Raw genomic sequence first — 26,499 nt, 5'->3', positions numbered from 1 at the left:
GGGCTTTATGAAGGTCTGTGCTTTATGCAGTACTGTTCCTTATTTCCATCAATGACTATGATGGAAAGCAATAGCCACATTAAATGTGCAGATGACACCAACTAAGGGTTGACGGGAAGTGTGTTGAAGGACCAGGGTTGCAACTTTAAATGACCTTGACAAATAGGAGAAATGGTAAAAACAATAAAAGATGCTTAATGGGTTGAATGACTCGTTCATCTAGCCTAATAGTCTCCAGCGGCTGAGCCACTCTCTGCAGTCCATTTCCTTCATATTTTGAAATTTCTTCAGCATCCATGGTCATTGCATCAGTGTTTCCTGTAGGATACTGCAGCTCGGCAGCGGTTCGAGTGCAAGGTAGGGAAATAACCACCCAGGTTGGGTGGGGTTGGCACTGGTTACAGGCTGAATGTGAGCCTGTGCTGGCAGTCTGGTTTGGGATCAAGGCAAGAATTGCTTTCAACTGAGTCCAAAGAGAAGTCCAAGCTGCAGAGGAGATGAAGTAGTCCTGCTCCATTTGATGGAGTAAGGCTTCCGTAGCGTGTACCGTTTCTGAGCACCATACATCAAGAAAGACTACAAAGCGCTCATTGGAGAGCACTGTACGTGACTAGTGGTCTGGAAGCGTCTAAGAAATCAAGTGCTGGGGGCAGAGTGGGGAGAGAGAGAAGGAGCTGTTTGTTTTCCATGTTCATGGTGGGTACGTCACTGTACAAATGCATGTGTATATATGTGAACAGATTTTCTTAATGCTTTTCAGAAGAGAGAAAAATTTGAGCTCAGACACACTATAAGAAGTTCCAAATTAAAAGGAACATTTTAAGACAACATGAAGGCATGTTTTTAATAGCAATAACTTTACAAGCCGCACTGGATTTTTTTTCTTCCCGGTTACCAACTGCCTCTGTGTTCCATACATTTCCCAAGATTAGTAATTCTTGGAGCTATGCACAGAGCATTTTCAACTTTTGGCTTATTTACCACAGTGTCATTACAGAGTACGTTGGCAAATGTCGGGGGAGGAAAGGTTACTCCTGCAGTAGCTCAAAGACTAAGCTCTTGGCTGCATGAGGATGCTGCTGAAGGGCTGGGAACTTGGAGCCTTTCTTCTCTGAAACATGAGGTAGGATTTAGAAGCCTTTGTGTACCAGCCTGCACCTTTAAAAATAAAACCAAACTGAGTTCACTGAGGATGCTGGCTGTCCTTATTACTGAATGTGAATTCATGTGAGAGAACTGGAACTTTGAGGACAGAGTTTATAGCCGCACCAGGCAGGGTTTAACTGTATGTATCACTTTCTGTCCTTGGTTGGTTGGTTGTGGGTTTTTTTAATACAAAGTAGCTAAACACCTAAAAAAAAGCCTAGGAAACTGCTTTACTTGAATCATTTCTCAATTTTAGTTAAATGCCTGAAGAATATAAGTGAACAGTTCTGTTTCCTTGAGATTTTGCGATCGTAGCATAGGTTAAACATGTCTTCAGTCCACGGGCAGTGTTGACTCCTGAATACGCTGCGGAGTCTGGGAAGGGATAAATTCCCAGTGCCTTAGCAGGATTCACATCACTGATAGTTTTTACACAGATTGCTCTTGCAGGTTACTTACAGAAGCATTTTGTATTTAGCTTTTGTCTCCCCTGGCTCCATAGAGTTGGAGATGTGAGGCCAGATGACTGCCTCCGGTGCAGGGGCCCTGGCTGGGAGGAAGACCAAATGAGTTGGTGTTCCTTGAATATTCCCCACAGGACAGCTGTGAGGGTTGGCAAATTTGTTCTACCGAAATCAAGGAGAGTACCAGACAGGCGTGCTGAGCGTGCACTGTTTTGCAGTACTGTGGCAAAGCAGATGTTTGCAGGAAAAGCCAAAACCACCCCAGAACCTGCACCACAGCCCATGTCTGTTGGCTGCAGAAGGTGTGTCCTGTATCAGGTGGAAATTCTAGGAAGCACAGTGGAAACTGAGAATTTAAACAAGAGAACTTTACAGTCCATGTGCTCCGGGAAGCCTGGGGCTCCTGGAGCAGCAGTTAAATTCGAGGTGCATATATTTATTTCCCAAAGTGGGGAAAAATCTGTTGGTATATTCCTTGAAATACTAATACTCCTCTACGCTTTGTTTTATGTAAGGAAGATTGGGGAAATTTTCATTAGCAAGAAAAAGCAAAAAAGACGAGGAAGGAAAAGTTGAAAGTTGAATATTCCATTAGATTGTATTTACCTTCACCAACACTGAAGCTTAAATTTGTCTTTCAAAGGATATTCTTGGCAGCTTGTGAAGCATACCCAAAGCTATTTTAATTTCATAACTTTTAAGAGAGAAAAAGGAAAACATTCATATTCTATTTTTTTCCCATCTTTCAAGTGTGTGAAAGGATGTATGTTGAGTTAAACACACTGGAGCAGTGAGTTGCAGGCCATGGAGTGGTCTCAAGAAGGAATTTAATGAGGTGAGACTATATCCCTCCTCAAGGATTGCACTTTTTTTTCATTTTGTGAACATGTTGTGAAATTCAACAGCTTGTCAATCATACTACAGCTTCTTTGAAACACAGAGTGGAGTATAAAACATGGTCTGTGTGGACAGCTTATATTTGGGTACGTGGGTTGTGTTTCTTGGACAGTCTCTAACTAGCCTTAGCCAAAGCAGAGAGGGATCCTAGTGCCTGGAAATTTGCAGACTTTGCAACTGTTGAAAAATATTGTAACTATGTAGTGTCTGGGTTTGGGTTTTTTTATGAGCACATTGCATTTTGTACTTGCTACCTAGATCTAGAGAGAGGAAAATAGTCCCCAAACCTGGCCCTTTACATCTCTCTGCAGTACAGCATGTCCCTCAGTCACCAGGTGAAATCTCCCATTCTGAAAGCTGCTTGAAATATAGAATAGTTTTTATTGGTCTTGTTTGTTGAAGGGATGTTGGAATAAAGAGAGGTGTAGGTGTTTTATAAGTGATGCCGTCTACATTTTTCAAATGGTTGTGGTCTCATTTCTGGGATGTAATCCCTTTGATTGATGATTGGACAAGTTCACTGTTAGCTAAAATACCAAGTAAGCTAGATGTGATTTAAATAAAACAAATATTCTATGGAACAGATAAAATCTTTTAATGCTGTATTGTGCACTCTCTAAATAATAAGCAGCTTCAGAGGAAAATACATCAAAGCAAGGGAAAACAATTATGTCTTTACTATAAGAATAAGAGCTCTGAGTCAATATTTAAGAGAATGCTTGACTTAAACCTAAGGTGTAGAGTTTTCAAAAGATTGGAATCATTGCAAAATTTATGTGAAATGAAATGTAAGAAATGGCATCATTGCCCATTACTGTGCAACATCTTTGGTTTGAACGTGTGTGTGTGTTTATTTGTGCATACAAACTTGTAAACTGGCAAATTTATGAGATATTACAAGTGGAAATAATGAGAAGAGAGGAAGGAGGCAGTGTGTTGTATTTGGAGAGTTCAAACCTGAAATAGGTCTTTTCGTACAGGAAATAAATAAATTACCCCACATTTATTTCTGTGCATTACAGTAACTTCGAAGGGCAGGTGTATATGTCCAAATTGTCCTTTGCATCTGCCACCAGCACTGCTTTTCAGATCGAGTGAGCAGATCACACCTAATTTCCTCATTCTGCCAGTTGATGAGTACCATTATTTATACCCCCCCCCAGAAAGTCTGAAAGGTGTAAGACCCAAAGTTGCTAACAAAAAGCTTGGGGAATCGCAGTCACCAGGGTTGTTTTGTTTCTGAAATCAGCCAAGTCATGGCAGTTGACAGCAAAAGAGTCGTGAGATCGGTGGTCACGCTGCCATGTCGTAGTTCCACGGCCAGCGAGCTGAAATCAGTGGAGGGGACAGAGTGCTGTCATGGTGGGGGTTTATAAAGGCTTGTGTGCTCTCTGTTCAGCAATAAAATATTTTTTTTTCCTGTGACTCAGAATTGAATACACTGTGTGAACGTTTCAGGTGGTAGCAGGTGGTGTGAGAGGAGGTGGGAGCAGAGCAGAGGTCCATCGAGCAGCTGGTGCAGGGGGTATGGCTGTGCAGAGCCCGGGAGCTCGGCAGCTGGTAGCTCTCTGGGTCTGGGCCATCCCTCCCCTCAGCACCTTCTGCTCCAGTCACCCCTCTGGAAATGAATTGCTGTGTTCCCTGGGCAGAGTGCTGTCACCCCAGAGATTCCATAGCAATGGGAGAGGCTGCTGGTCATGCAAGTCCCGTGCTGGCAGTTTCTGGCCATTTATACAAAAGTGGAAAAAAAAAGTTTACAGTCTGATTATCCAGTTGTAAGAGCCTCTGTTTTCTGGAGCTCTGTCACTTCACTTTCAGCTCCCAAGCTGCCAGGCTGAGGTACCCCAGCTCCCCTTACTTGGCTCCAGCTTCCTCTGCAGCCAGCAGCATCTTTTATTCTGTCTCCAGACCCACCTTTGTTTCTACCACCCAGTCCCCACTTCAGTTTCCCTGAGTTTTTCCCCAGGTAATGCATGTCTTTCTCCTCCCTGACAGCTGCTCCCATCTCCAGCTTACGTATTTCCTCCTCAGGGGCCCAGGAGGGAGCCTCTAACAGACAGCACAGGAACAGCTCAGCTCACAGAATCATGGAATGGTTTGGGTTAGAAGGGACCTTTAAAGGCCATGTAGTCCAACCCCTCTGCAGTGAGCAGAAACACCTCCAACCAGATCAGGTTGCTCAGAGCCCCGTCCAACCTGGCCTTGAATGTTTCCAGGCATGGGGCATCCACTACCTCTCTGGAAAACCTGTGCCAGTGTTCCACCACCCTCATTGTGAAAAAACTTTTCCTTATCTCAGGTCTGAATCTGCTTCCCTCTATTTTAAAACCATTACCCCTTGTCCTGTCACAACAGGCCCTGGTAAAGTGTCTCTCCCCATCTTTCCTATAAGCTGCCTTTAGGTACTGGCAGGCGGCTGCAAGGTCTCTGGAGCTTTCTCTTCTCCAGGCTGAACAGCTCCAACTCTTTCAGCCTTCTTTCCTTCTCGTCTCTCGCCACAGCTCCCTGCCTCCATGGGTGACCTCCTGTAGCAGGTGGTCAGCTGCCTGGGCAGCGGAGTGGTGGAGATGCTATCGGGTGTGAAGCTGTAGGGAGGCCTGTCACCAAGTCTCCTCATGGTCTTGTACCTCAGCAAGCTTAGGAGGGTTGTCAGAGACGTCACTAAAACGTATTTCTGACATCGCCTCAGTCACCAAAATCAGAGAAATTAGAGCCTTTGTTGGAATTTTTTCAAATACAAGCAAAAAATGTACACCTGTGTTGTGTTTTGTTCTAAGAAACAGCCGATCCTTTTTACTGATTGTTCGCCTCATAAATTCAATATAAAGGAACCTTCAACATAAAAAAACCCCCACCAACCCAAAATATTATATTTTGCTACAGTTATAAGCAATTAAAAACAGGATTTTACTATAGAAAAACTATTTCTGAGGACATGTTAGTGCCCCTCATTATTAACAACTCTTCCAGTAGTATAGCTGCCGTGTGTGGAGTGTGCGTGTGCTGCCAGAAATACGTATGGGTAAGTGGTAGCGCAAGATAAGGGAGAAAACAATTAGCAATGATGCGTTCTAGCAAGGGAGCTTAATAAAAGTTGTATTGTGACCTAAGATTAATTTACACTAGTAAACCTTGTAGTCATTTCAGTTTTAATGTACTAATGATGCTTGTAAACCTAATTGTAACAGTAAAATTGCTACCAAGCCCCTGTGGCAGCTTTCTCTCAAGTGCACAGGCAACGACTTCGCTTGGCTTTAAACCCTGTACTATTTTAAACTCCTTGTACTATTTAAAAATCTCTGTGAATAAACAAAAAAAAAAAAAAAAAAAACAAAAGACCAGGATGGGTTCAGCAGTATTTTAGGACAGTCTTCTCTGGAATTCTTCCACCTGTGTTAGAGAATCACCAGTAGTTGTAAAGTACCGAATGTGACCCACGACTGTGTCTTCCACTGTCCTCTGCCAGTGGCACAGACAAGTTAAATGGAAGTTAACTGCACTAACAACTGGCAGGCTCCAGAAAATGTCCCAGTGACAAGCTGTGCTTTGGGCTCCATGATTAATTTCCTGCCTTTTCATTTTCTGTCTACATTACTGTTCCCTTGAGTTCTTGGCTGGATGCGCTGGAGCCATTAAAACTTAGGTGCTATCTGTTTCAGTTGTGTCTGGCAAAATGGGCCCTGGCAGGATTAGTCTGGGGGGAAAAAATGAGGGGAAAGAAAAAAAATCTTGATTATTTTAACGAAGTGATTTTGGCATAGGAATACTGAGGCTAAAATAAAGAATCATGGGGTTTAGTTGTTATTATGTGGTTTTGCCTGCACTAATGAACAGCTACAGCACGGCCTTTTATTGAAGGAAATGAATTTTACCAACATCTCTGAAAGTCTTAAAGTGTACCTGACTGGAGGAGTTTTAGTTGGATGGTTAACAAAGAGATTCTTCCTGAAGCATCCTGGTTCTTCCTAGCTTCCCCACATGGACAAGAGACTTCTAGCAGTTTTCTACAGAAGCTACCACCTTAGGCCCCCCCTCACTAACAAAACCACGACAAGCTCTTGTATGCTGCTGGTATGATATGAACGTGATTTGAGTTTGTTTATTATTATTATTATTATTATTATTATTATATCTCTTTTCAAACTTTGGAATATACTGAAATTGACAGGCGAGAGCAGTCCCAGGGGAATGGATGGTCGAGTTTAGAACATAATTTTGAAACACACAGTTGGTGCTAATTTTGGCCTTGTTTTCTGTGAGTCTGGTAACTTTACATGGAAATTACTTTCTTCATCTGTGTTTTGAAGTGGTCCTGCTATATTCCTCACCCAGGGTCTGGAGATTAGTTAGTGTGAAAGGAACATTTGGACAATTTTGCTGCCAAACTGACAAAAATGGCTGTGGAGCATCTACAAGGTGATACTTTCTGAAGCTGTAAGCATTGGCCAAACTTAACTAGTTTCACAGGAATGGCAAATGTATGTTCCTAACACGTGAACAACTTACTTGCCAAACTTGACACTCGAAAGAATGAAAGCACTAAAACGTCTCTGCTAAGCCAATGTAGAAATTTTAACTTGGCTGTGCTACTCATTTTTCATTGATCTAGGGTTTTGATCCATTTTCACTGTTATTGAAGCTCTCCCAAAATTATTTTCAGCGGATACTGCCATGGCAAACCTCAGCCCAAATGGGTAAACGTTGACTAAGTTACAAGCAAGTGAAACCTCCTGGAAAAAGAGGTGGGAGGCAGCTCCAGTAGAGAGCTCCTCCAGCTCTGCTGGCTGATGAAAAATGTCTCATGGACACAGGCAAGGGAAAATGAAACCACTGGCCTAAGATTATTAAGCACACTTCTTTACAGAGCTCTGACGGAAGTTTTAATTGTAGAATCATAGAATGGTTTGGGTTGGAAGGGACTTAAAGATCACCCAGTTCCACCCCCCTCCCTACCTTGGGCAGGGACACCTTCCACCAGACCATGTCGCTCAAAGCCCCATCCAGCCTGGCCTGGAACACATCTAGGGTGGTACAACACTTTCCTCTAACATACTCCATATGTCTCATGCAGATTATTTTTTTGAGCCGTACAGGTAAGGTGCAAGATCTTGCTGTGGAAAGCTGAAGGAAGAAAACTCTGGAGTTGTCCACTGAGAATGTTCTGGATATCTCCAGTCACAGCCTCAGAGGGAACTGTTTGGCACTCAGCCATGCAGAGAGCCATAACTCTCATTCTTCTCTGGATACATCTTTTTTTAGCTGCTAAAATGAAAGGGTCTTGGGTTCAGAAGGGGCAGCCTTTTGGTAAGAGTTAAAAATACGTTTCAGCAGGGAAAAAGTTTACCATCATTCAAAGCTCTCATTAAAATTATTATTTTAAACATGGCTCGTTTATTCTTCATTATCCTATATATATAGAATTTATTATCATTCTTGGCACTGGTCTGCTTTTCACCAAAATGGGTGGTTTTTCATGATCATGTTTGCCAAAGTAGTTCTGGGAGCTGAGGCTGAAAGTCAGAGTACGGCAAAAATCCCACACTTCATAGCTGAAAGGCTGACAGCATTGAATGGTTGGATGAAACTCCAGGCAGAGAAGAAACCTTCTTTAGGCTAAAAACAATGTAAATAGTAAATCATAAAAAAAAAAATCAGTGTTGTTAATAAGGGCATTCTGGGCAGCAGCAAGCAAACTACAATGGGCAGTGTGGCCAGCACTGGACTGGTCTGGTGAAAATACCTAAAATGGGGCTCGGTGGTGGTGGGGGGGTGTTTGACAGGCCTGTATCTGCTAGATTGACTTGGACGCAAGCAAGACTGCACTGCATACCGGCCATACATCATTGTGAATCACTTAACGAGTTAGACAGTTCATTGACCCAAGGTGGACCAGGGTGGTCCTCAGAGAGAACGCTTGCCATCAAGTCACCCCGCAAGCTCATTGGGATACCCCAGAGAGAGAGGGAGTTTGACCTCTAATAATCCCATGGGCTAACTGGTTGACTTCCAGTGACCCCATTGTATTTCCCCAGGGCTTGATCCTGACCTCTTTTAAGCTATACGGACTTGTTCCTGTCTTTTTTTTGGTCAGGTCAAGTATCCCATCTTTTAGCTGGGCTCTCCAAGCTGGCCTGCCCTACCCTGGCCTTTCTCCTGCGTGGCTGGAGAGTAGCTCCCACACTCACCCTGGGATACCTGGTGGCTTTGGTTTCTGGTCTCCACCATCACTTGCTCACGAGGACCTCACTTGGCCCAACCCCTTGCCCACTCCCGTCAGACTCGGCCATCCCCACGGCCCATTTGTGCCAGTGCCTCTCAGTTCATCTGCGCCGGAGCTCTGCTCTCCCACCCACCCCGTAGCGCCTGGCCCATTCAGTTTTATTTGGGGCACACGTCGAGCTGGCTTTTCTCTCCCGTACAACTGAATCTCTGTGTACGGCTGTCCATACAGCCCTTTATTTTCAGATATTGCAGTTACAGATTTGGCGACATGTTTAAAATACATCAGCACAGTCTGAAGCTTCAAGCCAATGCTCTGCTGGCTTGACAGCCATTAACAGCACCAACAGTTAGGCCTTAATTACCACCAAGGCAGGGAAGCAATTAGTGCTTACCAAGCTGGCCTTGAGTTGGCCCTGAGTATAAAAGAGCCGAGAGCGGCTGTGCTGGAGGTTGCAGTGGGACCTTGGAGTTAGTGAAGCTTTTTAGGTGAGGAGGGAAGAAAGCTTTTTGGTGAAAGGAGTCAGACCTGGGGTAGGATACCTTTTTCTTTTCTTTGTTTTTTTCTTACTGCTTGTTGATGTTTTCTTCTTCTCTTTCTTCCTGTGAAAGAATGGGGGACAGCCCAGCTCCTATGAGTTGTTTCATTTTTGCAACCAGTACTTGTTTTGTGGTGTTTTTTTCCAGCACATTTGTTGTGCTGTGGGGTTACTTTGGCTTTACCAATTATCTTCTCTACCTCCTGTACATGTGGGGATTTTTCTCTCTTTCACACTTTACTTCTTGTACTTGTTTCCTGTATTTCACGTGTGCTGGTGTCTTCTCTGTTGCACTTACCTATTCTGTGTATGGCTTTTCTTGGCTATTTCAGAAAACACCAATTTCTGATTTTGCTGTCAGAAGTGATACAGTGCTATAAAATACTTCACCCACACAGTCACTGGTTCCATTATCTTGGTGTGCTTATGTCTGTGTTTCAGACTAGTCTTATATCTTGCTTAACTCTTTTCTAGTTTTTGTGTCCCACCACCACCATTTTGGCTACCTTGCTCTGCGGCGGGCGGATATTCAGCTGCAGTAGAGTGTCCCTGTTGGAGTCCTCTTGAAGGACTGTGTGTTTATGGCAGGGAAAATGTCAAGAAAAAAAATCATCTTGGGGAGGTTGTCATGACTTACTCCAGATACATATGCCCTCAGACATGAGTAACTGCTTAGGCTTTCCCACAGCACGTTCCCAAGACTTTTTACAATGAGGGTTGTAGAGCACTGGCACAGGTTGCCCAGAGAGGTGGTGGAAGCCCCATCTCTGGAAACGTTCAAGGCCAGGCTGGATGAGGCTCTGAGCAACCTGATCTAGTCGGGGATGTCCCTGCTCCTTGCAGGGGGGTTGGACTAGATGACCTTTGCAGGTCCCTTCCAACTCTAACCATTCTGTGACTTACTCCAGTTATGTATGTCCTCAGCCTTTCCCCCGTTAGGTGCCATCTGCTGTCATGGACCACAAGAGGTGGAGAGCAGCTTTTTCCCGAGCCCTTCCCAAAAGGGGAGCTCCAGCAGCACTTGTTCACCTCAAGGCTGCCTGCTCTTCTCTCCTGGCTGCACTTCTGAACTCCTGAGGGGAGTCTTGAGTCCTGGCTCACCCTTAGGTGAGTGTGGGTGTGTTCCTTCACCATTTGCCAGGAGCTGTACAAAGTCCTGAAAATAAAGAACAGCGAGAGACAAGTACTAAATTCTTGATCTCCATATGGCTGTATCTCACCTGGAGAAAGCTCACTGTTGCCTGGAATTGGGAGGAATAAAGTGGAAGGCATGGGACTTCTGTCCTGGGACAGAAAGGAGGCAGGAAAGGAAAAGCTGGTTTTAGGTGCATGCGAAGGGGCTGCCTTGCTCTGTAAACATTTGGGCCATTCCTGTGGCTCACAGGGGAGGCTAATACAATCTTTGTATTCCCGATCTTATGATCTTGAATTCAAATTCAGATTCTTAGGAGAGAGAGAAGATACCAGTCTTGATATCTCTACTTGAGTCAAGGTCTTGAAAGCCAAGGTTGGCTCACAGAGAAGGAAGGAAATGCACAGGAAAGAGGACACAAAATAAACCAAGAAAAGTAAAAGCAAGAAATAATAAATAACTGCATGGCCCAGAATCTGAGTAGGGGTGGCCAGAATCCAAGTGCACTCATGCCTGTGCATACACAGGGTTTGTAGCAAAGCTGAACAAAAATACCCGTTCCTGGGAAGACAGGGCTAGCTAGATTCAGCTGAGTTCCTCTCCCTCTGCCTGGTGGGAGCTTGTCCTCTTCCCCTCTAGTGCAGCAGTTCAGAGGATGCTGGGTTTGGTTGCCAGCACGCACCCAAGGGACCTGCAGGGACACACCAGGAGTTAGAGGCAGTGTGTGGCTCCTGGAAGTCAGAGGGGACAACCAAAGGCTTTCCCTAAGACCTTGGCTAGAGTAGTTGAAGTTAAAATCATCACCTGGCCTTCAGTGGTGACCAGATGCCAAGACCCACGTCAGAGGAGTTGGGCGTTTTCCCCTGGAGACACCTAACTGGCTGAGGAAGAGATGTCACAAGCCTTTCCTTTTCCAGGGGCAGCCTCCAGCACTGTAATCCAGATCAAAAAATTTAAGTGTGTACAGTTTTGTTGAATGGAGAGTACTGTAGGCATAATTTTTAAATACATTCATGATGGAAGATGATATTTGGATTGTGTACCCTTCATAACATGAAAAATCTGCCTAGGTTTCATGATCATATCTAATTTTTACTTTATTTTGTCACTGTATGTTTATGCTTGCCTTTTTTGTAGAGTATCTTTAGAAATCGATATAAGGCCATCTTGTCTGAAACCAGAGTACGTTCTTCCTCAGAAAATAATACAGTCAAGAAAAAAATAATTGTTGTGGGTTTTGGTTGTGGTTTGTTGGGGTTTTTTTTGGTTTTTTGTTTTGTTTTGTTTTTTTTTTTCCCTACTTACTACAACCCAATATTTTAGCTTTATTTCCTCTCTCTCTATTAGGTGACTTATCTGTTTGGGAACTCTCCAGCTCAACCAGAATGTGATTGCTTTAGGATTTGTTATGAGATTTAAAAAAAAAAAAAACAACATTATTAAATAAAAGCCAATAACCATTACAGACCTGTGATGATAGAAAATAGTAATAAGAATTGGTCACACATTAAAGATCCATCTATAGAGATTCCAGTGTAGATATACCATTAGAGAGACACAGATTTAACAGTGCTTGGGCAGCTGTAAGTACATAAAAGGATGAGACTAAGCAGCACTTAATTTTAAAGCTGTGTAGATTTTAGCTTCTATAGCTGTGGGTGATGTGCCATGCAGCTGCCTCTGGTTTGAGGGGACAGAAAGGAAGAGGAGGGGAGCAGCAAAAGGTCTGAAGGAAAGCCAGGCTCCAGAGCCCTTTCCATTCTGCCTGCAAGTCTATACCTGCCTCTTACAAATGGCTGTGGGTTTCCACCTTTCCTACCACAAGTTCTATTCAGCAAGCAAATGTCTGATTATGGTATAGCAATTCTCACACTCTTTTTCTATTCTCATATGCTCTTATAATCAATTTTGCTTTACAATGGACATGACATAACTTCTTGCTCATCATTCAATCTTCCCATCATTTTCTTTACCTTCTGGAGTGCTTGGATTTGTTAACATCTTGGGCTTTCCTTGCATCTTCCTGAAAGAAGACAAATGCTCACAAAAAAGTCTGTAGAGGAAAAGACAAGGAATGACACCATCCTGCAGAATTTAATGTAACTGGGTATGAGTTCATTTAAGACAAATCTAAAAAAGAAAATTGATTGGTCACTTATGCAATTGATGTAGTTACTCTGCTTCTAAGCTGTTATATTGATGTGTGCCTTCTCCTGTTCCTTTATCAGGAATATAGTCTTTTCATTATTATATATCCATACAATAATACCGTTGAGGGAGATCTCAGGGTGCTCCATGTTATTTTACCCTAGACAAAAAACTTTCAAAGGAATCTTTGTTTCAAATTTTCACTCCTGTGGGTCACTGGTATAGACAGAAAAAGGAATCTGCACATTTCTGATATACTGGTAACAAAAAAAAAATAGACCTTTCAAATGGTCTTTTATTCAACTTCTAATTGAATTTTAACTGCAACATATTGTTGAATTTCATCATAAAGATTGCTTGTTATTCATGCAAACTCAGGGACCCAGTTTCAGGTGGGTGACTGCAGGATTGAGGACATATTCACAAATGCATAGAAATCCCATTAACTTCACACTGTCCTGAACTTGGATGCTAAAGCAGCTGAACTCTTGTTTCTCTATTTCTTCCCTTTCAGAACGCCAGTACTGGGGCTCAGACCTGCAACTTCCCGAAATACCTTTTGAAGAAGTCCTGTACGACGATGAAAGTGCGTACAGGTGGCTGTGCACACTAAAGAAAGTAGGAATCGTGCTACTAACAGGAGCTGCTACGAGGCAGGGAGAGTTGGTTAAACTTGGCCACAGGATTGGATTCCTGCGTCTCACGTTTTATGGGTGAGTTTGGCTTTTTAATACCCTTGCTTCACGGGCTATGTATTCACCTCTAGTGTAATTCACTTCAGCTTACTGGACTAATTTATTAAAACAAGGTGATTTTTTTCCTTCTCTGCATGTTAGAAAATGTAGTGTCAGTTAATATTCTGTATGAGAGGATTGCTTTGCTATCACAGGCGAGGTATGTAAGGAAGAGCAGCCATAATATTAACTGCTGAGAGAAGGAAAAATGCCTGAAAACAGATGATGTAAAATAAGATAGCCGTACTTATCTGTATCATGGAACAAAATAAAAAAATCCCCAATGCACTCCCCTTCTGACTAGAGGAACAGTTATCTGTACTGAAACTTTTTCTGAGCCTGATTTCAAGTCATGGAAATAGGTAAGATTTAGACCACATTCTTGTGTCTCACATCCTGGAGAAGATGGGCAGAATACCCGTTTCCCTGATTTTAACTGAGTCTGCTCTGCAAAGCCACAACCAGTCCCAGCAAGCGTTTTTTTAAGACTGCTTTTTTTGCAAAAGTAAGAGCTCAGCCTGAAGGAGTAGATCATCCTTTCGATGCCAAGAGGTGGTAAACTGAACCTCTGCCTCATCAAGCACCTACAAGGTGAGCAGACAAATCACGATGGTGGCTCACATCTTGCTGAGGTGTGTTAATGACCTCCATCTAGCTACATAAAGGAGCAGTGTTATTACGTAATATATTGCCCTGTCCCTCACCTCCAGTTGTTAGTATAACTTTTTACAATATATATAAAAACCCAATTACTTGGATGTGTACTTATTCTTTAAAAGAAAAAAAAAAAAGACAGCGTTGTTATTTCATTAGCTATGGAAAAAAAGATGTCGTTGATGCTGCTGGCTTTTGGATTTAGTGAACAACTTGTAAGAGGCAGAAAAATAGTTATTGTGATACACTAGCAACTGCTAGCAGTGTATAAGTTGCTCCTGACCCAATCTTCATGTTTTGTTTATGTTGAAACTCAACCTGTTTGTGTCGAATATTTCCCTACACGTCAAATCAGGAAAGATGACTCTAAAAACTAAAAATTAGCAGAAACAGAATTGAATTCACAATGTGTAGAAGAGCCTGTGAGAATATAATTTTTTTTTTTTATTTTTCTATTGTGTTCCAAAAAGAAAGGATGGAGAGAATAACTGCTTTAAAATGAATATTAGGAGGTTTTTGTCAGTTCCAGCAGCCATAATAAATATTTGTAAAGCTTTAAATGGAGTAATGTATAAAGGTACTAGGGTTGTTAAGACAAAGTACTTTCATTAAGGTGTGGTTTCATCTTTCTGCTTACTGTGCCAGAAGGAAAAGCAATTTTCAAAGTTAACTGGGGTTCAGTCACATTAATATTACTGAAATAAATGGGAGCAGAACCCCCTGCTTGACTCGGAAACCTCATCCATTGCTATGAGACATTTTCTACCATTAAAAGCATTCCTAATGTCAAGTCTACTATGGTCTCAATTTAAAACTTGCATCATTATGAAAATAGTACTGCTTTCTACTTCTGTTTTGATGTGATTATAATAACAGGTACTAGGAGATTCTTGGGGGTATCCAACCCTGATTATGGCCAGGGGAGGTGGGAAACACCCTCAGGTATCTGAAGGATGAAACATTCATCTTGTTTGTATCCAGACAGCTGCACAAGCATTTGGAGTTAGGAATTAATGTAGTAAGATCCAGGTAACAGCAACAAATTTTCCTTTTTTGTTAAAGCATACCACTGAAAGAAAATACATAACATCTCCACAATACCTCAGGGGAAGGGTGAGGGGAACAAAAAAATCCAAAACAACTGAAGAATGCCACGCAACCCCTTCAACATACACCATGGATTTGTGCCTGGCTTACAACAGAGCTTTTAGTCACTTCCTAAGTTTCAGGGACAGTGAACTGGATCTTGAAGAAGTTCCTAGACCCTAAAACTGGAAATTATCTTTAAATCTTCTAGACGAATGTTTTGGACATGGCAGCCCATTGTGTTTCACATCTGAGCCCTCTAACATGTTTTTCACTAAAGTATTCAAAAGTTTTTTTTATATTTAACTCAGCAGCATTGTAAGATTAAAAAATCTACCATTCTGCCCGCTACTCTGCGTCAGGTCTAAATCATTCTTGCTGCTTAAAATTATTGCCAACTATCTGCAACATCCAGCTTGTGATAACTCTGCTGTATTTAAGAGAGACTGAAAAGGCCTTTACTGTATAAATGCGCATTAACTGTTAGGACATCCTTTCCTGGTCTAAGCTCAGACTGCCCCAGGGAGACGTGCCAGTTTATCAATTGTGCCATCAGAATGTTGGGGTTTTTTTTCCAATTTAATCTTCCCTAATACAATTAAAAACAGTAATGATTATTAAATGCTTCACCTTGTTTAAAGTCAGCATGAATTAATATTTACTCTCTCTTAAAATGTTTTTTCACCTCCCACCCATTAATGTTCCATACAAGATCAAGGTTGAAATGTGACCTTGGCCCACACCATTTGAGCAACTAAAGGGTTAGAGCTCTGATCACTGTTTAAATCAGATTTACTATTGGTGTTGATTAACCCTTATTTTTGTTTCTTTAAGTATTAAGGTTTACAATAAAGGAACAATAAAAGGCTGTAGGTCTCCTTGCTTTTCCAAAACCTATTTGCTAATTAATTTATTTATTGGTCTGCAGAAAGAGGGTTTCAATGTTATGAAAAATCTCCATTTGACTAAGAGTTCTGCATTTACAAGAAGACATTCTTAGTTAGAATATTTAGTTTGAGTTTTGTTTTTTTTTTTCTTTTCTTTTTTTTTTTTTTTTTTGCTCTTTAAACACAGCTGTAGTATTTGGAAGTTTTGAGGTCTGGTTTACATCATCCCAATTGAGCCGCCATGGTTAGATTGACTCCAGGTCATTTGACAGTTGCTAATTACGATTCTGTGTATGATTAGGTTGAATTTGCAATATTGAATTAAAATCCGAAGAGCATAAGGTCAAAGAGAGCCTGACATCCAAAGACCAGTTTTGCAGACTAGTCTGGATTTCAAGTAATAAAAACCAGCTTTGCCACAGGGTGAAGTCAAGAAGCTACGTACAGACCAACATCCAACTCTGACAGAAAGAGTACGCTCCAGTGCTAAAGGAAAGGCACAGTTAAAAAAAGGGTAGGATGTGTATATACGATGTGCGTGTTAGCAGAGCCAAGACTTTCAGGGCAGAGGAAACCGAACCTGTTGAACACTTTCTTTTTCAGAGTATGTGGCCAGCTTGCAAGGAGAGAAAGTAACCCAGGCAGCCTGCTCTGGAGTTCAGGGCCAGGCTCAGTGAGCTGATTGAGGGCGAGTGTGCTATTTCTTACATCCTGGCTTTCACTTCTCCAGTTCAGAGATCAGACGCTGTTTAGCTGTCTCTGAGATGCACTGTACGGATGCTTTTGTTAAGGCTATACAATAAAAACATACCCATTCAAACCTAACACTCACAGTAATAGAAAGGTAAGCTGCCAGAACTGTACAGCACAATTATTCTGCCAAGGAGCTGTACAAGATGAGTTTGTTGCCTAAACAGATGAATCTTGGCCCAACACTTACTTGAGGCATTAGAAGGATACTGCCTGCCCTCACCATTGAGTTCTTCTGGAAAAGAGAGAGAGAAAGAGGGAGGAAATAATAAAATACTAGAAAATACAAGCAGGATCATGCATAAACTTTTGTATTGCTATTTGTAGTGGTTTAAGAAATTATCCATGAAGTGTATTTCAAAAATCAAGTCACAAAACTAATTTCAAATGTCTTAATACCGATGAGGTGGTAACATGCTAAACATATCAGAAAACAGAAAACTGTATTCAAACAGCTTAATAACCCAGTGTTTCTTGAATGTGTAATTCATCACATGAAATCTTGAAAAAGACTTTAATGGTTCTGGCTTATTTTTGGATGTTTGGAGGGGAAGGGGTAAGGAACCAGGTTTTTTTTTGTTTGTGGTTTTTGTTTGGTTGGTTGGTTTTGTTTTGTTTTTTACATCTTTCTCTATAGTATCTTTTCTCCTAACTTAACCTGTTTCATTTTCAGCTATAGTTACTGTAGTGCCTGGTGTTGTTGCTCTTACATATTTCTCACAACAGTAGAAACTCCATTGAGTTTTCAGCCTTCCTTAGAGCAGCATTTTACAGTCCATCTCTTCACCTCTGAAACAGAAGCTTATTTCTTACTGGCATCCGATTCTGAGGTGGCTTTTACAACTGTAATAAAATAATAACTTTGGGTAATTCCCTTGCTATTTCACTAGCAGCCAAATACAAGGCCTACCAAATATTACAAATAAAAGGATAAATTTGGAATTGGCAAGCTTGCCAAATAAAACATTACCTCAACAGGACCATGAATTTTAAACTGAAATGTAACAGCAGTGAATATAACCCTGACACATGGAAAAACAAAAGCCTTTTTTCTTGTCTAGATGTCTGTTTGGTCCATGCTACCTAGAATGTCATTACTGTAAAAAGTGGAAGCATTCTCTGTAACAGCCATATAACAACATCAAGGGGTTCCACACTTTTAAATTAACACTTTCTTAATGTTGTGGAGGCACAACTCTGTTAACAAGGTCTCCACTCATTTTCTCCAACTTCTCATGCCCTACGCCTTGTGGTCCTCCCCTCTTCTGAAGCCTTGTCCTTGGTGGCAGGAAGGGCCCCACACTCCCACTGAAACAGCCAAACCATCTGCACCTGCCAGGGGGCTTCAGCTGCAAGAGAAGGACAAGGGTCCCAAATCTCTTACAAATGAGACGCAGACTTTTAATAAAGCACAAACCAGAGGATTCAAGTGTGGCTTCAGTTCCTAGTGCAGTGGTTTTGCAGGACTAAGGAGGTAGCAGACAGGCCAGTTCTGTGCTCAGGGAGACTGAGCCCACCTTGCCACTTCATGCAAAAAATTACTACACCTGCCTGGTGCCAAATATCCTCCTCTGTCAGACAGCCTGAGCAATTGATGTTGAAATCTGACCCTAATTACTAAACCATAAGCCATTCCACCCCGCTCCCCCGAAGGGCCAAGAGTCCTCTGGCATTACCAGCACTGTCTTCCTTTACTTTTTGTGCACTTGCCCCACGACTGAGCTGATGCTTCAGCTCAGTTGAGGCTTTGACAAAGGAAGGTTGATTTTTCCACGTTCAGCCTGAGCTCCCCATTAGCGTCGCTGACTTCAAGTCAGTAACTTGAGCTTTGACCGAAGCTCCTTGCGTGGACGGAAGGCTCCCGGGGACCAGCTCCCCTCGCAAAGCATAACAGCACAAAAGCACTGACTGCTTTTGCAATACCTTACAACGACCATTCCAGCAATTGTATATCTGGTATATAAATGAGACAATTAAAATGTGTTAAATTGTTTTAGAACCATTAAGTAACACTGGAGCCTTTTTTAATGAAAGATATCATGAACCTAGCTACCTTCAACGCTAATGACAAGGATGAGATAACATGCTATTTTTTGGCGGTAAAATTGGGAACTACGGAAGTGTGGTTGAAGTTATCATACTTGAGTACTGAAGTCATGTACTGATGAATGTGTGCTGTAACAAATAATAAAAATGATTTTTCCCAGGCAGTTAAACACATTTGCAAATATTCAAGGGGGCTTTCCCCCTAGCAAGATCAGAAATGTAGTTTTAGCATTTTGCATAGTTCCTATACTACTTCTAGAACAAAAAGTGTTTGTGTGTGATATATAAATCATTTTGGTCTGCACATTCTTTAGCCTATTTTCTTTTTAAGCTATTATTATGAAGTAATGCTAGACACACACCATCTGAAACATAATATATTTGGTGTATAGTGTTTCACAAGGGAAAATGAGTTTCATATTTTCTTTTAAATCACTTACGGTCCTGTGATTACATGGACCGCGTATGGTGACTTACACTTTTCCAGACAAATGTCTGGATCTACATCATGCCTTTGTTGAGGGCTGTCTTCAATCATGTGAACTCTCTGCAAACAAAACGCGTGGTTCTTGGTCTTAAATTCTCCTGCGTGGTGTGTCACTCAAAACATATTTTGATCGTGCTGCAATGCAATGTATTAATGTCTTTGTAATATAACTAAGGGGGTTTTTTTTGCGGTTATCAGTAACCTTTCCTGCTGAATTTTGTGACATTTCAAGACAGAAACTGTGTAACAATAATAAATGGGGATGGTTCCCTGGAAGAGCATCAGAGAAAGGGAAGAAATTACAGTCTTTCATCAAGACATTTCCTTTAGTGGCATGCCTTTAAGTTAATGGCAAGATCCCCCTGCAAAGCATGCTCTATGTTTTCCAAGATCATAAAGCTTTAAAAATAATAGGAAAGTTACATAGCCTTTCACAATTTCATATTTCATTGATAAAGTGCTCCACCTGGCAGGGAAAAAATGGAAGGTTGATAAAAAGAAATGAGACAACTTCCACTCTCTTATTTCTGAAGCCTCAGTGTTTAGATGATGATTTATCCTAGCAGATACCTCTTAGTTAATGCCTTCAACTGATCTTATCTTTCCATTCAGCTGGAAAGTCATTGTTCTTCTAGATACTACGCTGGGGTCAGATGTCCCTCAGCACACTGAAGTTTCTAGCTTGAATCTAGGACTGCTGAAATAAGCCTTCTTTGCTGGGGGCACACTGCTAAATCATTATTTCCTTGTAATTTTACAATATTTTCATGTTCAAAAATGGAATTACTCTTTTGTTCTGTGATTTCAGAGCTTCAATGTGTACTGTCCAGCATGCTGGCTGGCTGGTTTAACATGTTTTCTCTTTTCCCTTTCATTATAAAGACCAACTTGGCAAGTGCAAGACAAAGCAGATGCTAACAATGTGGCTTATACAACCGGGAAACTATGTTTTCACACCGATTACCCTGTTCTGCAGCATCCACCTGGGGTAAGGTGAATCTACTGACTTTTTCACAGCACAAAAGGGAGATGTTTCTACAGCATGGACTCTGATTAGCATTCAGTGACTCTGAATTTTGTCTTAAAGGAGCAGTGTGAAAATAACAATATATTAATCTGTATATAGCAGTCTATATACACAGGTATGACATATAAACTATAATGTAAGTTATGCATAACAAGGGCATGTATGCCATCATTTTTAAATCGAAACTCACAGAGTATTGAGAATATTACCATATGAGAAAGCATTAGGGTCCTGTATGTGTGTTTGATGCTTTTTCATTATATAGAAGTTGGGTGTTTACATACTGTAGTGAAGTTGTGACATCTTCGGACACGTCTGTTCACCTCAGGAGGAAAACATATTAGAAGAAATATGATTAAGATGTTATATTCTGTTTTCTATTAATTGATTGAAATGAGACCCTTGTTCATGCTTTCATAATAGGCAAAAAAGGGGCATTCTGTAAAGCTGGACGGCAAACACAGAAAATACGTTTTCACCTGGTTCCTGTCCTATCAAAGCCTAATGCACATTCACCAGAGAACTGAAAAGTAGTAGGAACAGGTACAAAGGAACAAAGATAATCCTGGAAAAGTTTCCATTTATAAGCTTCATACCAGCACTTCCCCTTCTCATGTTGTGGAGTACTTTGTATCATGTATTTTTACAATTAAACAAAAAGCCAACATGATTTATCCACAAGTAAGCGCCAGAAACTTCATACTGACATCACCTATTAAAATACTTTAGATGCTCTTCATTAATGTGGAGTAAGAATGGAACAGGGCTTCATTAATAGAGAGCAGATGTGAATTAGCTCACTGTCCTGTCTATGCCAAAGCTCACACCCTGCTATGAAACATTAGAAAAAGAGCGTAACCTTTTTCATTCAAATGTGCTTGTAAGAAATAAAAGTATTAAAATACATTTAATTATTTTGGAATATTGTCCTGAATGTGCAGTTTTCTTTATTTATCTAGTTATTACACAATATTTGAACTCTGAAGATGTATTTGCTACTCTATTTGAAGAAAAGTTTTTAAACGGATGATGATTAGTTTCAGAGCTGTCCTGTAAAAATAGTTTTAGGATTTCCTAGGTTTTATTCTGGCAACTATTTTTCCAGGAGATATCCTGATTTAAAAAAAAACAAACCAAACATTATTAGATCTAGCAGAAACATTAGCTCTCTAAAACATTAAGCTATATTCTCATTTTAAATACTCATTTTGAACATTTTCAGAGTCATTTACCATGAAGTACATTACTGCAGGCCACCTTGGCAGTGCCAAGCCTTGCTCACCCTATATATGCAAGGGCAGCAGTGACCACAAAAGAAAGAGCTGGTTGCCTTATGCTCCCTTCAGCAGGAGCCCTGAGTCCTCCCAGAGCTTGTTGGCCAAGAGGAGCATGGCAGGAGGGTGGAAAGCCACTTCATCAAATCAATAAACTAACTTACATCCTTTCCAAACAAGTCCCCCTTCGGTGCTGTTGGTTATTTCAGTTTCCCTTTTTGTCACCATCAAGGAGCATGGGTCCAGCTTGTGAGGAGATTCTGGACAAGCCCTGTTCTCTGCTCCTCTTTTTTGTTGTTTTTGTTTGTTTGTTTGTTTCTTGTTTTTTTTTCTCCTAGCAGTCTCAGAAAGTAACTCACCATCATGGAAGGGAAAGGCGAATGCTGCTACCATTGGTATGACAGATGTATGTTGTGTAGTTGGGCTGAGATGAACGTTTACACTTTGTGTGATGCTGGGCTCTCTAATGCCACAGGCAGTTTTACTGCCTGTGTCAGTAGCTCAGATTTACACTGGTGTAATCAAGAGCCCAATTTAGACTTTCTGCTCCGTCTTACGCCTTGGAATTTCACTGTGAGGTGAAATGAAACTGTCTTAATTCTACCTTATGACAAAGACACTGGGCCTGTTGCCTTCTGCGAGAGCCACCTTTTCCCCTCTGTGAGCAAGTAATTCACACTGTATTTTGCTTCTGCAAGAGAAAACTAATCCTCTTTGCTGAGATAAGACTTCAGTGCATTTAAAACTATGACTGCCGCGAAGAGAGACTCAAAGGAAAGCAAAACCAGAGCTTTGCAGCTGACTCACAGGTTGCAAGCACTGGAAGATATCTCAAATGGGACGGATTTATGAACATACTACTTAAATTTTCAGACTGTGTGATAGTGGTGGCAGAGCACTGTGAAGCTGCAGTAATGGGAACTCAGTCTTTTGCTGGAGAAAGAAAAAAAAAACAACAAAAAAAACCCCCAGAACTACAGATATGAGGGAAGTGGTACTAATGCGCCGTTAAATTTGCAAACTAATTCTTCTTGTAATGAGATGTTTTCATTCCAGGTTCAGTTTCTCCATTGTATAAAGCAAACAGCTGCAGGAGGTGAAAGTGAAGTTGTAGATGGATTTCACGTATCCAACAAGCTGAAGGAACAGAATCCTCAGGCGTATCAGATCCTGTCCTCTACTGCTGTGGACTATACAGATGTTGGGGTGGACTACTGTGATTTTGCTGTGCAATGTAAACAAAGGATTATAGAGTGAGTCATTTCAACAACATCGACAAATAAAATCCCTGCTGTATGGTGGATGACATGTTGGTAGGAGAAGTCTGCTCCTGCCACCTTGTGGGGAAACACTGGTTTAACTTGGTCTGTAGTTATTTAAGGGGACCTTTTTTTGTCTGGTTGGTTGAAGGGGTTTTTTTGCCAATTTATTACTTGTTCTGTGCTTTGTTTTCCTTGTTTGGTTTTGCCACGCATCAGCAAGAACTGGTGGTCATTAGAGCAACTCCTAGGTAAAGACACACGTTAACAGAAGCTGGGTCTGTTACCATATTCCAGCCAATTTCATGTATCGTGCCAAAGAGAGGTCATAATCAGAAGCATTTAGATTAAGAACTATATACTATAAAAAGATGAAATGCAAATGCTCATAATCTCTTCTGAGTTTAAAAGTTTATGATTCTACAACTAAAGTGTATAGAAGACAGATTTTTGAGCAAATTATGTGTCTACACTTTCTCCTGATTATCCCTTTTCGTAGTTAGGCTTAATTATCAAAATCCAACCCATTAACAAACTGAATTTCACTGTAGAAACACACTGAAGTGCCAGCAGGAGAGTTAAGTTGTTGTTTAACCATGATAAAGTGTTCTCGTAACAACATATTACATTCCTTTTCCTTTCCTTCTCTGTTTCACAGTGTGGATTCCAGAGGCCAAGCAGTTCGCATCAATTATAATAACGCAACAAGAGACACAGTGTTTGACATACCGGCTGAAAAAGTGAGGCCATTTTATGCAGCTCTAAAGGAATTTAATGATTTATTAAACAGCGCAGAACACAAGTTTACTTACAAGCTGAGGCCAGGTCAGTAAGTTGCTTCTCCTTGCAATGATTTTTCACGTTTTTCCTAACAGTCAAAACACTTGAGCATTGTTAGCACTGGCATGGAGAGGAAATTTCAGTCCTTCTATCACCTAGTTTATTTTATACTGCATCCTTACATTAATTTCACAGACTTCTTTTGCCATTGTTGCACCATAAAGGAAAAAAAAAAAAGGCAGGGGAGGAATAGGCTGTCTATTCATTAGTCCAGTGCATCTTTATATCACATCAAAACCCCATACCAGATAGGAAATAGCAGCTGTCATATCGATAGCACCACAGCTGAGACATGCCACGTGCAAGACTGCTCTGCCATCCCAGTTCAGTGTCAGGTCATTAAATGATACACGATCACGTACTTTTTTCCCTCTGCTTCATTTGGTGCTTTGGACTTTGTACCAGCATTAGTGGAGCACCTTCCCAATGGATGCAGGACTGGCAGAACATCTAGAAGATGGTGCAGATGCATACTGTGCGTAATGCTGAAGGAGGCTGAACAGCACCACAGGAATTCAGTTATTATCTTTGCTTAGACACTGAATGCCAGCGTGATCATGGAATCGTTTATGTTGGAAGGAATACTTAAGATCATAGAGTCCAAACGTAAACCTAATGCTGCCAAGTTCACCACTAAACCCTGTCCCTAAGCACCACATCTACGCATCTTTTAAATACCTCCGGGGATGGTGACTCAACCACTTCCCTGGGCAGCCTTTCCAATGCTTGATAACCCTTTTGGTGAAGAAATTTTTCCCAGTGTCAAATCTAAACCTCCCCTGGCGCAACCTGAGGCCGTTTCCTCTCATCCTATCTCTTGTTCCTTGGGAGAAGAGACCAACACCCACCTCACTACAACCTCCTTTCAGGTAGTTGTAGAGTGTGATAAGGTCTCTCCTCAGCCTTTTCTTCTCCAGACTAAACAAGCCCAGCCACTCCTCATAACACTTGCTCTCCAGACACTTCACCAGCTTTGTTGCCCTGCTCTGGACATGCTCCAGCAACTCACTGTTTTTCTTGTGGTGAGGGGCCCAAAACTGCACACAGGATTCAAGATGCCACCTCACCAGTGCTGAGTACAGAGGGATGATCATTTCCCTACTCCTTCTGGACACACTATTTCTGATACAAGCCAGGATGCTGTTGGCCTTCTTGGCCACCCGGGCACACTGCTGGCTCATGTTCAGCCGGCTTTTGGCCAACACCCCCAGGTCCTTTTCTGCCAGGCAGCTTTCCAGCCACCCTTCCCCAAGCCTGCAGTGTTGCGTGGGGTTGTTGTAACCTAAGTGCAGGACCCGACAATGAGCCTTCTTGAAACTCATACAATTCACCTCAGCCCATCAATCCAGCCTGTCCAGATCCCTCTGTAGAGCCTTCCTACCCTGAAGCAGATCAACGCTCCCGCCCAACATAATGCCGGACAAATGACAAAAGGCCAATGCTGCTGTGCTGCTTTTTCTGAGTGGCCTGTGCGAGACATCTGGAGGCAGATTTGCAGAAGCACCAAGTACTCTAAATTTTACCTAGAGTTGCATAAAGCTGTGTTTTGAACAGAAAATGTGCTGCAAAAATGCCCTTTACTCTTTTAAAAGTCAGTCCATGCATACCTTTAACTACTTTGGCCTTAATATCTGCTCTTTTATTCCCCAGCTATAAAATAAAGATATGAATAGTCCCTCATCTCTCAAGAGATGTTTAAAAAGTAAATTAATTAGTATATCTGACTGCCTCGTGTACTGTGATGCTAGTGTTTTTATAATGTCTATGAGGAAATTAATCTTTCTCTACTGGGAACATGCAATAAAATAATTTATAAGATAAGATCACATAATAAATGGTAAAAAAAGTACTTCAGATTACATTAGTACCATCCATCCCATCAATTAATGCACCAAGGTGGTGGTGGAGGGGAGAGGGAGAAGGCAAGAAAGTGTATAAGGTTATTTAATTAGAGATTTATCATAATGGTGGCACACAAGGGAGAAGAATTAAAATGGCATGCTAGCCTTAATTATGTGATTTCCCAACTTTCGATGGCTTGACTTTGTTCTTATAAAATTCCCTTAACAGGGATATAGTAGTGCAGGGTGTGTACAGTACAAATAGACTGATCAAATAAAAATCTTCCTAGTGGCTTTCACCCCTTTTATCTTTCCTGTAGACTTGCTGCAGTCACCTTAACACTCAGTGCTTCCTTTCCTCAGTGTGGATTCCCCTGTCACTCTGCATTTTAACACCTGGTTTTACAAGTATAGAAGCAGAGGTCGAAAAGGACCTGCCCTCTCTGGTTGAGCATGACCAGCTAAATTAAAATTACTGTGTTGTTGCTGTGTATCTCCAGCTGAGCTACTTGAAATTATTTCTCCCTAACTGTCGATATAAATCTACCTCCACGTTATCCGTTTGACGGAATCAGCTCTAACACACCAAATATTAAACTTTGTACAATCTCTTTCTAGGAGACATAGTGACATTTGATAACTGGCGCGTGCTCCACGGTCGCCAAAGCTACCCGTCAGGATCGGAAATGACTCGTCACCTGGAAGGTGCCTATGCAGACTGGGATGTGGTCATGTCAAGGCTCCGGCTCCTCAGGAGGAGGGTCCTGAACAGGGACTGAGCTTTCTTCTAACTAGAGTGAGCAAAACCTAGATTGTCTAACCTAAAAAAAAAAAGAAAAAAGAAAAAAGAAAGAAAGAAAAAGAAAAAGAAAGAAAAAAAGAAAGAAAGAAAGAAAAAAGAAAGAAAGAAAGAAAAAAGAAAAAGAAAGAAAAAAGAAAAAAGAAAGAAAGAAAAAAAGAAAAAAGAAAGAAAGAAAGAAAAAAGAAAGAAAGAAAAAAAGAAAAAAGAAAGAAAGAAAGAAAAAAGAAAAAAAGAAAGAGAAAAAAGAAAAAAGAAAAAAGAAAGAAA

General features: G+C 41.3%; 1 protein-coding gene across 1 annotated transcript in view; it reads left to right on the top strand.

The window, feature by feature from the left end:
* Nucleotides 1-26,289, top strand: part of BBOX1 (gamma-butyrobetaine hydroxylase 1) — a 41,739-nt gene extending 15,450 nt beyond the window's left edge. Inside the window, exons 4-8 of the mRNA XM_086749122.1 lie at nt 13,060-13,258; nt 20,072-20,177; nt 22,547-22,743; nt 23,408-23,574; nt 26,049-26,289. Of these exons, the coding sequence (XP_086605248.1) occupies nt 13,060-13,258; nt 20,072-20,177; nt 22,547-22,743; nt 23,408-23,574; nt 26,049-26,209 (830 nt within the window). The 3' untranslated portion in view covers nt 26,210-26,289. The remainder of the gene's footprint in view (nt 1-13,059; nt 13,259-20,071; nt 20,178-22,546; nt 22,744-23,407; nt 23,575-26,048) is intronic.
* The last annotated feature ends 210 nt before the right edge of the window (nt 26,290-26,499 follow it).

The sequence above is a fragment of the Chlamydotis macqueenii genome, chromosome 5 (genome assembly GCF_036417535.1).
Source record: "Chlamydotis macqueenii isolate bChlMac1 chromosome 5, bChlMac1.mat, whole genome shotgun sequence".
Taxonomy (NCBI): Eukaryota; Metazoa; Chordata; class Aves; order Otidiformes; family Otididae; genus Chlamydotis; species Chlamydotis macqueenii.
Note: the sequence above shows the minus strand (reverse complement) of the source record. Positions and strands in the feature narration are given on the sequence as shown.